Below are 11,346 nucleotides of genomic sequence, written 5' to 3'. Positions count from 1 at the left end.
ATGAATCAGCTTTTTTCTGACATTGTTGCCACATATTGTCAGAAGCTTCAAAAGACTTTGTGTTAGACATTGAAAGCGGATTTCTAATTATGGATAAGACTAAAAAGATGACCAGATTCTCAATCAATCACAATTTTGGCCGCCAACCTTATAATGAAGACCAACAGAAGATATAGCAAAAAGAGATAGGGGAGAAGAGTCAGACCTTCAATAAAGCATATTGTTTCTCACAACACCTTATGCTATATTATGGTTCTCATGTTTCCCTGGTTATTCCTTCAAGATAGGAGGGCCTGGGATATGAGAGGAACTTCAGCAGGGTTTGATCAAATGATACATATACTTGTATTACTTGCTTTTGTGACTACTAGAGAATATGTGGGTGTGCCTGCACCATTTTAATTGCTAAATTACTTGGATGGTCAGGTTAGTGGTTCAAGGAATTACCCAAACTTCAGAACAACATACAACATAAATTCAATCCTGTTTATTATCTCTACTCAAAATCCCAGCACTTAGTGCACTCACCACAATAGGGAATCTTGAATGTAACTCTAAACTTGATCATACACTAGTTTTTTAACCCAAATCAAAATACATCTTGTCATTTTTACAACTACAACAAGGCCTGCTTATACATAATTTTTGATGATTTCTGTGGGGTTAAATGTGGATTTATTTTGGAAAGACAGTAATATCATATGCTTTATATAGTGATATACCGAAATGAGGATCAAACAAAAAAAGCATTCAACTTTATTAGTACACTATATAACAAAAAGTTACAAAGGGTGGCATTAGATTAAGCTGCATAAGCACAAAGAAAAGATTGTGAGCTGCATGGGAAATTTGACAAAACAAAAAGTATAGCATGAGAATGTACAATGAAAAGCATGTGAATTACGCAAGAAGTTGGAGACAACAAAGTCATGTTCAAAAGCACTTGTAGCACTTGTACATGAATCTAAATAATGCAGAAAGAATGACTGTATAGGCTGATCTGAAGGATACATGGACTGCATCAACACCAAGAAAATTCCATCAATGGTGTATGAATTTAGACAAAACAAAAAACATGGACGTACAATGAAAAGCACATGAACTGCATACAAAAGATGATCATTTTATAGGCTAATTGGATGGAGGCACAGAGGTTGGGTTGACAAAGATTTGACTGTCAAAGTGCATTTGAAAGCCTGACAATACAAGCAGACCATGAAGAAGTCTTAACATAACGACAGGACGAAAGAACAAAAGCTACCCAGGAAAAGTTAACCAAGTGGAAAACAATGCTGAAATGCAAACACTGACCTGAACAATGGAGAACAGGGGGGGACCAGAGCTCATGCAAGTGGTCCACTTATTTAGTATTAAGATGTGGGGATTTGAGGAAGGACTCAGCAATACCAATGTTGAGGATATCAAATAGTCTCAACATTCAGCCACCTCTGCATGCTATGGAAAAACCAAAAAGGACAGCCATATATCTGCAAGACAAGGTGATGGAAGCAGAATTGAATGCAGCATCAAGACATTGTACTGACAAATCATCTTTGTTTGTCATATCTCTCATCACAGCGTCCATTTTACTATGGCATGTCGAAGTGCACACACGGAGAGGTTTGGAAAAAAAATGAAAAAAGCTTCATGCAGTTTCTTTATCAGACTTTGGTGAAATTCCAGCACCCCTCTAATCTCAAGAAAGGATATCAGACTTCCTATGTCTAACGATCTCACCACCTGAGGAACTCAAGAAGGGCTGTCTGTGCATGGTGCTAAAGATCATTTGAAGCTCTTATCCACTCTATACAAGATATCTTTTGTGTGGGCACGTTGACCTGACACTTGAGTTTTTACACTGTGCATATCACATGGAATTGTTAGTGTCAGAAAGGGCATAAGCCGCCTCAATGGCATGCCACCTTTGTTACAATGACCTCATTACATATCATTAACCAACATGTAGTGATAATAAAAAGAACATGTAATCATCAATTTCATGTATACTGTGCAAACTGTCTATTTCTATCTCATTTCATATTTAGTTATTCTTCTTCTACTTAGTCTATTTTTTTCTTTTTTTCCTTCTACATAATATCCAAAAAAATACAACATTCAACAAACATATTACACACAGATCAAAGTGGAAGATGATTGTAGAGTGGTGACGTTGCCACGAGGAATCACTCCATCCATGTCACCTGGTGGAAAGCTCCCCGAGAGGTGAATGTCACAAGGCTGTGAGCATTCGACTCAGGTGTGGCCAAGTGACCAATGAGGTGCACTCGCCACCCTGCCCTGATTAGGTGATGAACCAGGCACGTAAGAGTTGAGCTCTCTCGTAGTTGTCCCCCTACAAGAGATCATCAAGAAGTGGTTTACTTCATCTTACTTCACTGCTCCTCACCCTCATCCTCTCACCTCGTTGTTGTGCGCTTTCACGCCACGGGATTTCCCCTTTTCGAACCCAATATATCTCCTTTTAGAACTAAGGACATCAACAATGAGGTTGAGTAGAAGAAACAAGCAACTTAGTCCTGAACTAACTCCGGCACTTACGCCTCCCTCAGAAGAAGAACAACCCTCCTTTGAGATCAAAACCGAGGAAGAAGAGCAAGCGAGACATGATAGAGAGGATGCATTAGATGAAATTAGAGCTAGAAAAAAGACAGAAAGAAAGGTAAAAAGAAACAGATTGATCAACATCAAAGTCAGAACGAAGTTGTAGAGGAAGATGTGAACATGATTTTTGATGAAGACATAGTTTTTAGTGATGAAAAAGACTCAGATGATTTGTCATCAATCATAGAATTAGAAAAACCACAACAAAGTAAGATCAATGTACTTTCCATCTTTATTACGAGGGCAAGTGTTAGGATTCAAGCTCTCTGGGTTGTATATTTATATGTACCATTCTGACTTCTAATATACGTATAATTATACATTCCTTTTACTCTGGGTTCTCAGCCTTATGCTACCCTACCTAGGACACTAAGGTGAGAGTACTGTGGGGGGGGTGCCCTGAGCCCAGAGGTGCCCCGGGGCATCTACAGGGTACTATTTATAGGCCCCTGTTGATATTGACAACCCGGTTTACCTCGGGCTCTGAGCTGCGTAAAGTGCCTGAGAAGCTCCGGAGGACTCGGTCCTAGCCTACCCGACCTTGGGGTATTGGAGAGCCCCCGAGCTCGCTAGGACCCATTCTCTCCGGTAGCCCATGTTGTGGCGTTTGTTTGCCGGCATGTCTTGGCTACAGATCTTTCCCCCTTTTCCCCCTGTACCCCAACGTGGCTTGAGATGTACAGGGGATGGGTTCAGTTGTTCAGTAACACTCATGCACCCCCTCGAACTCTAATTCAGGTGGGTGTGTCTCTTCCAGTCACTCCCTCTCATCTCCGCTGAGTATCAACGGTTATTCTAGGGGGATCAACTGGCAAATCTCACTTTTCCACTCTATACCATTTGTATTGTTTCATTTCAATTCTACTTTACGTAACCACCGTCTATTCTCTTCAATCTCTTCATGGTCGAATTCTCTTAGATACAATCGGTAATCCTTGGACTTCCACCTCCCCTCGTTTGTTATTGTCTTGAGTGGGACCTTCTCGTTCCATAAGAACAACGCTCCTCCCACCCGGAAGGAATGCCCGGTGAGTCCGCCATACCCGTCTTTAGCCCACGACTCCCTAAGAATCCCCATGACTCCTCCTTTTGTCAACAAAGTACCTGCTTGCCCTTCATTATCAGTAAAGCTGAATACACAGGGGCCAAAATAGATACTCACATACATGTGAGCGTTGTAGACTTTTTGGAATTCTCCAAAAAAGATTCATTTTCTTTCAGATTGATTCAATTCACAATCTTGTTTGTGTTCAGGTGATTATCCTGTGGTTCTCATATTTTACTTGACATTTATTGAGAAGGCTCATTTCAATCTTGGATGAGCAATAACTGATTCCCGATGAGTACTCAGGATCAGCTCATGAGGCACTGAATACTCAGCAATTTGTTCAAAATGAAGATGGGCACATGAACTATACCTTCCTGAGGCTTCATTTTTCAGTGAAGAAGCCTGCCCAGGGGCGTCCCAATTGAGCTGCTCAGCAAATACTCAGTAGCATCCCCTGACTGGATCACTGATGGGCCGGACTTTTCTCAGACTTCCTTGCTAAGGAATGAAGCCTGATAAAAGTGTCATCCCATCTGCTCATTGCTCAGCTAATCCTCAGCAATATCCCCGGATAAAGTTTTTCACACTGAGGGGCTGAGATCAACTGAGCAGCCCCTCAGCCAATACTCAGTGACATCCTCTGGATCCTTCTGATCCGGCCAGGAATGCCCCTGAGGACTAGCTGAGCAGGCCCTCATCCAATGAGCAGTGAAATCCTCCGGATCCTCCTGATCTCAGGGATGCCTCTGAGGAATAACTGAGCAGCCCCTCATCCAATGAGCAGTGAAATCTTCCGGATCCTCCTGATCTCAGGGATGCCCCTGAGGAATAACTGAGCAGCCCCTCATCCAATGAGCAGTGAAATCCTCCGGATCCTCCTGATCTCAGGGATGCCCCTGAGGAATAACTGAGCAGCTCAGTTGAACGAGCAGACGGGCCTCAGGCTTCATTCCGGAGCCATGAAGCTTGAGGCAAGCTTGGCGCTCTGTGATCCATCTGGGGGATACTTCAGAGACTTAGCTAAGGGAATACTCAGTTCAGCTCAGCCCCTAAGCTATACATTGGTGGCATCCCTTGGAGCTTACTGAACCAGGGAATGCCGCTCAGGATCAGCTGAGCAGATGGATCAGCCCTTCCTCAGACTTCTTTGCTCAGGAATAAATGCTGAGGAAGGCTTAGTTTGTCTGCTCAGTTCCTGATGATCACGTAATCAGCTGACAAACAGAAAGAAAAGGGAAACAAATGGGAAACAAATGGGAAACAAATGGGAACAAAACAGGAAAATTTCAACGCTCACATAGTTGTGAGCATCAATTTTTGCCCCTGTGATAATATATCCTCTGTCGTACAACCGTCGTCTAGTTGTTTTTGCAGTAATCTCTCTACCGCGGCTACTGGATCGAGAAGTGACTTGTGTCTTTGAAGATAGAGGAATTGCACTTCTCCTGGTTTGGAAGTCTTCGCTTCTCTCAACCCAAGCCTCATGATTTCCTTCTCTTGTGACAAGCTCACATCCTTCAACCTTATCAACTTTGTCAACCTCATTGGCACCAACTCGCCCAACCTTTCCATACCCCAAAACGCCACCAAGGCTACCGTGACCGCCAACTCGCCTTTTTTGTCACCTCTCTTCATGTGCCGCAATAAGCTAACTAGATGTTTAATCTCAACTGGATTCTTCGGCGGTTTTTGAAGTTGTTGTGAGTCTAACAGTTTGAGTGCTTTCATGCATAAATTTATTTCTTTCTGATCAATCTTCGGAAATTTCAAGTGATGGATAAAATGCCACGCCCTTAATCCTGAAAGGTAAGCTTCAATGGTAGACGGTTTAATTTCTTTGTTTGTCTTATCTTCTCTTTCCACCTTTATTCCTGCCCACTGGATAAACAATCTGATATGGTTTGAGCTTGCCGGTAGAATTTGGTATTTCAATAGTCCACTACTCTTTCCGTACTCCATGTACTTTGTTACAGCCGAATTATACTGCAGCAATGTTTCTGCTGTCCAGCTTCCTCTCATCAACATTAATCTCTGCACCGGGTTGTTATCTAAATTCACTGTCCCGTTCTTATCACTGACAAAATTGATCGCCTTCTCTACCTCCACCGTTTTCTTCTGCTTAGATAACTCCTCGCCTTTCATTCTTGCTGGATAAACGTGAGTAGGTCGTGTGGGATTTTGATTTTCACCTCTTCGTGCCAGTTGAGTTTCTTATCTATGATTCCTCTCAACAGGTCGTCAGCTTTGTTCTCACCGGACGTAACCCGCTTCTGTTTGATCGTGCATTGGTGAGTCGTTAGCAGCTTTTGGATCTGTTTCCATTCATTGTTCACCGCCCTGTCTTTCGACCTAGCGTTTCGCATTGCCACCTTGGTCGTGGTGTTATCAGTGCAAACCCTGAAACCTTTGCCTCTAACGTTTTGTAGTTTCAGGTTCATCAACAATCCTAACCTCACCGCAACGGTCTCAATCCAAGCAATGTTTTGCTTCACCAAGTCTGGTCCGTCTTTGTTCCAACCCGGTTTCAGCTTGAACCTTGCCCAATTGTTTCCTATCAGGACCCCTATTCCATACAACGTTGAGGCATCACCGACCCAGCCGATTTCCTCAACTTCTGTATCTGGGATTATTCTCATATGATCAAAGGTCTTTAGAATGTCTAACCATTCTTCGAGGTCTTCTCGAACTGCTTCCGTTATCCCTCTTCTGGCTTCAGGATTCCTCCATGCTTCCTTCCATCCATACAACTCCTTCATGTAACACCTCATGTCTGGTAATATGTTGTGTGTCCTAACCTCCCTACGAATTTATCTACTTCCTTCTTCTTCCATTTTGCTCCTCCTAACAGTTCCTGGATATTTGGTATTCTTTGCTCTATCTTTTTGACTGAGAGTCTGACTGTTTTGCTCTTCCCATTCCAGATGAAACCTAAATATCTCTGTTCATCTGTGAAATTCGAGCATTTCGTAAGGTTCGTTTTCACTCCCATCCCAGCACTTAGAGTAAGGACATCCTCCATTAGTACCTTCTCCCCTTTCTTTCGTATGATGAGGTTATCATCGACCCATCTGAAGATTTTGGGGATATTTAAAGCTAACGTCATTATTTCTTTCCAGACATCTGCGGCTCTGCCAAATGTACCACAGCCTGCCACACCTCTGAAGCCGACCCTAGTGTCCACCCATAGCCTATTATGGAAATCCAGAATAAGTAAGTACTTCCATTGGGAAGGGTGTGTCAGTATTTGCCAATACGCCTTCTCCCAGTCAAAAATTGCCAATTCCCATTTGTTATTACTGTTCTTTAGGAATACCGCTACCGCCACAAAATTGTCCCACATGGTCTCAAACTCTTCTTTGTCAACAAATGAATTGACTTGACTGAAGGTATGTTCTCATTGTGTTTGGGGAACGACAGGTTGCTAATCATGCGAAACGAGCCGTCATTATTAATCATGCTTCCCATCGGATTCAACCGAGAGAACCCGAAATGATCATACACTTCTTGGTGAGTAAAAAGGCCGTAGAGTTTCCCTTCTTTCTTTTCCTTACTAATCATCTTTTCTATCTTATCTCGAACTTTCTGATTCTTGATTTGGTGGTGTGTACCAAGGCATATCCTTTATGGTGTGTTCCGGTATGCCCTGATCAAAGCCTTCACAAAAGCTTTGTAAGACGTCACCCCACTCATTCATCAGATCAAATTCTCTCATGAGCTCCTCCCATTCGGGCACGTTGAGTTTGCACTTGACTTCAGAAGGGAATCGGGCATCTTTCTTGACCGTGATTTTCGGTATTTGGAAATCTACCCCTGGTATCAACTCTGCCGGGTTCAACTCAATCTAGTTTGGGCTACATAGGCCAGGGAAAGACGTAGGTGGAACACATTCGAAAGGGGGCAAGGATCATTCAAGTCAGTATTTGGACTCTCTCTCTCTCTCCTGAGTGATCTCACACTCTGTTTTTTTTCTCTTTTTTTCTTTATGTGGGTACATGTTCATTCATCATATTTCATCAAATTCGATGCTTCCTCAACCAGATTGGTCACAAGGTAGAGAGAAAATTTCTTTTCCCTTTCTTTCTGTACTAACACGGACACTTACTTCTTTTGGTTTGAACCTCTTCCTGCACCTCCTCTATTCCCATGGCCTTGTTGGTTTCCTTGCTCTTCATTTCTACCTCACCCCCAATACCGTTCCCTCCTCCATTTCCATTTGATCCACTCTCATTCCCATTGCCGTAATTTCCTTTCCCTCCTCTGAAGTTCGGTTGATTGTTGGGAATGTAGTTCTTAGGACCGCCTTGGTAGTTTGGATTGATGCCTAACCATTGGCTTGCTGGCTGCGATGGGGGCTGGGCATAGTTCGGGAAAGCTGAGGTACTTGCAAAAACTGTCAGAGTTGCTTGGATTTGATGGTTGGGCAGTGTCTGGTACGTAGCCGGCGTTCTTCCATAGTCGTACGGGTGATTTTGAGGAGCAGTATGAGGCTTGCTCCTTGCCTGTGCCCACAGGGCTGAGTGGACTGACTGAGTATTCTTAGTGACCTCATTCCTCACTTCTTTAGATTTGCCTCTGCTAGGGTCATCCCAGGCCAACGTCCTTCCTTCCCAATTCACGCCATTGATGGGATCAATGTTCATCTTCACTTGTCCGTAAGCGTAGGGGTTATCAAGGAATAGTTCATTGTTTCTCATCATTGTTCTACGCTCTGCTCTTCTTTTGATGGCTTTGTTCCTGATTCCTATGTCAGCCATATCCTCATCTTCTCCGACTCTGAACGTAAGGTAAGCCTGGCGCATCTCGATATCATATCTGAATGCAACAATCCAACACCCATAATTTTCACTCTGAACTTGCAGTACATTTTTGAAATGTTTCCTCATTGTCGGTACCACTTCATCATGCTTGTAGAACTCTAAATAGGCTAAAACTAGATCTTTTTGCCTATGCCATTGGGCAACGGTTGTTTGCCATTCACTCGGTATAGGTGATCTGTTGTAAGATATAGAGTCCACATCTTTCGATTTGGTGCTCGACGACTTGTTGGATGTGATATTGAGGTCTTGGCGGAGCCACAAAGGATCAAAGATAGAGAGAGGAATGTAACGAGACAAGTCTTTCATAGCAGCTTCCCAGTAAGGCAATAAAGCCACTAAATCATTCAATAGTTCCTTGCCTTTCACGACTTTCACTTTCTTTCTCGTACTGATGTCTTTGCCGCCTTTCTCTACAGCTTTGATTTTGTTCCCGGCTTTCCCTTTTGCTAAGAATTCGAGCCAGTTCCTCTTATCATTCAACAATTTGTCATACAGCACTCGGTTTTTCTGTTCAAATGCAAGTTTGGTTTGCGCATCCAGATTTTGGCTTACTGAGTCTTCTGGCTGGGCTGGAATAGGGTCTGCACACCCATCCTTCTCTGCTCCTGTTTCCGGTTAATCCCAATCATAAGTCAGTTTCCTTTCTTATCATTCTCTTTCCTTTTTCTTTGTACATGTTTTGTGTCTATTTCATTGGATCTGTTCCTTGCAGGATATTTCCCTTTTGGATCTTTCCGTTCTCCCTGAGGAGTATTTTTCATCTCTATAGAGGCATTCCCAATACGGGAGAATATATGATTTTTTTTTTTGGGAATTGTAACTTACCATGATTGAAATCATCAAGATATATTCCTGCTACCTCTAGATTACCTCCTTCCTTCTCTGATTCCGACTCTTCCTCACTTCCCACTTTGTTCGGTTGGTCGTGTTGGATCGGTGGAATTTGTTGTTTCAACAATGTTTTCGACGTTGTGGGGGGATTTGGTGGTAGCTGGGGGGGGATAATCGGAGTTTCTTGCTGGTTGGTATTTGTCTTCCCTTTTGGTCTCTTGATCCTGATAGGTCCTACCACTTGTTCTTCCACTTCAGGTGGTTGGCCATTCTTCCTTTTTTATTGTCGGACCCATGGAGTTCTTGTTTTAGCCGTTCTCCCGCTCTTCTGCGTGTCTTGCGTTTGCGTTTCTTGGTTTACCTCTTGACTATCTTCTTCCAAACCCTCATTTGTTTCTCCACCTTCACCACCTTCTACTCCTTTTCCTTTCTCTCCTGAACCTTCTGCTCCTTTAGTCTCTTCCTCTTCATTTCTAATCTGCTCATCAATCTTCGTCTGAAATTCTTCGCTGTCCATCTTGTTGGATTCTTTTCGGTGATAAAACTATTCAGGGTTGTCTCGAGGTTGTAAATTAAAACTTGTCGCAGGTGTTTGTATTTGATTAAGATTGTGTTTCTTCAGATTGGGTTCCGTTGGTTCTGTGTGTAAACTTAAAATTTTCCAAAAAAAAAGAAAAGGACAGAGGGAGAAGGATAAGCTTTGAAGATTAAGCTTTTACTAAACTATGGAAGCTTGACTTCCTGAGAGACTAGGTTGGAGTTTAGGGAGTGGGAAGTCAGGTTGAGACCCGTCCCCTGAGTGCCGGGTTTCGAGGCGCCGACGAGATATAAATTTTTTTAAGCGTCAGAACGGCACCCAAACCCGGCAAACCCGATTAATTTTCCAGCTACAGACAGAGAACGCCTCCCGGACCGAGAGCCTCGACGGGGTCGCCGGGCGCCGGGGGATTTCCGGGCAAACCCGGCAATCCAAGGCAATCCAAGGCAATCCAAGGCTTGAGAGAAAAAAGTCGTGATCGAAAGAGGTCAAGGAACTCTCTGGGACAAGATATGGCCAGGAGGAGTCTAGTCCCTTGCGCTCGAAACCTCAAAGCAAGGGACTAGACCCATTGAGCTCATGTGAGAAATATGATTAGTCATTAAAAGACTTGAGAATTGAGACTCAATTCAAGAGATTTTGATTTAAACATTTCCTTTTGTTTTCCAACCAACAACCCAATCATTTATCTAACAAGAAATCCTAACAACACATTCATATTGAATATGTCAAGCACTCCTACTACTAGTACTAGCTCTGTACCTAAGACTTCCGCAACAGCGACATCAAGTTTTGTCTGGGATCACTTTGAGAAGTCAGATGACGGCACCAATAGATGTATGGTTGTCAAAAAAAACGGGGAGATATGCAACTCCCTACTTGCAAAGGACAAGTCTTTGAGTACAAAGTCAATGATTGTTCACCTTAGAACCCAACACGGCATAACTGATCCAGCTAAGAAGGGACAACACGCTAACATCGACATACTAATGAAAACCGGTGTAGAACTCCTACGCAGTGTAGCGTAGGCTGAGCCGGAGAAGGTAAGAATCACCACTTGTGAGAGCGGATGAAACTACAGTGCAGTTACGCTGCCTTCAACCTTAAAATTGTTGCAGTTCAAAAAGAACTAGAGCAATCCTTAACAATTTCTATCCCTACAAATTTCTCCGGTATCACTTTTTAAAGTTTATAACCAGATCCGCAAGGTTTGCCGGATTCCACAGATACCCCACACAACTCTACACGATGTTGTGACACAAAGTTAAGTGAATTTCGTGTTTTAATGATTTTATGGCGAAGTGTAATAAATTACACACAGGTCCGGTCTATGTAGCCCGGAACCCGTTCGACCCGACCTCGACTTGGATCAAGAGGCGGGTTTGTTGATCTCGAGATAGTCTGGAATTCGACAATTCCACGACTAGTTTTTGACTTAGCTCAGCACAAACAACTCAGAATCCGATAACAAAACGAAAAACGAAAACAAC

General features: G+C 43.0%; 1 protein-coding gene across 1 annotated transcript; it reads right to left on the bottom strand.

Annotated features, from left to right (window-relative positions):
* Window positions 1-7,666: 7,666 nt before the first annotated feature.
* On the bottom strand, window positions 7,667-9,835 carry MELLADRAFT_60733 (uncharacterized protein; the record flags this gene model as incomplete). The annotated part of the gene is made up of 5 exons (XM_007406459.1): window positions 7,667-7,755; window positions 7,854-8,441; window positions 8,877-9,092; window positions 9,313-9,589; window positions 9,680-9,835. The coding sequence occupies 5 exons, from the start codon at window positions 9,833-9,835 to the stop codon at window positions 7,667-7,669; spliced, it is 1,326 nt and encodes a 441-aa protein (XP_007406521.1).
* Window positions 9,836-11,346: the final 1,511 nt, after the last annotated feature.

The sequence above is a fragment of the Melampsora larici-populina genome (genome assembly GCF_000204055.1).
Source record: "Melampsora larici-populina 98AG31 unplaced genomic scaffold MELLAscaffold_6, whole genome shotgun sequence".
NCBI classification, from domain to species: domain Eukaryota; kingdom Fungi; phylum Basidiomycota; class Pucciniomycetes; order Pucciniales; family Melampsoraceae; genus Melampsora; species Melampsora laricis-populina.
The sequence above is the reverse complement of the archived record's forward strand: the minus strand, read 5'-3'. Positions and strand labels throughout refer to the sequence as shown.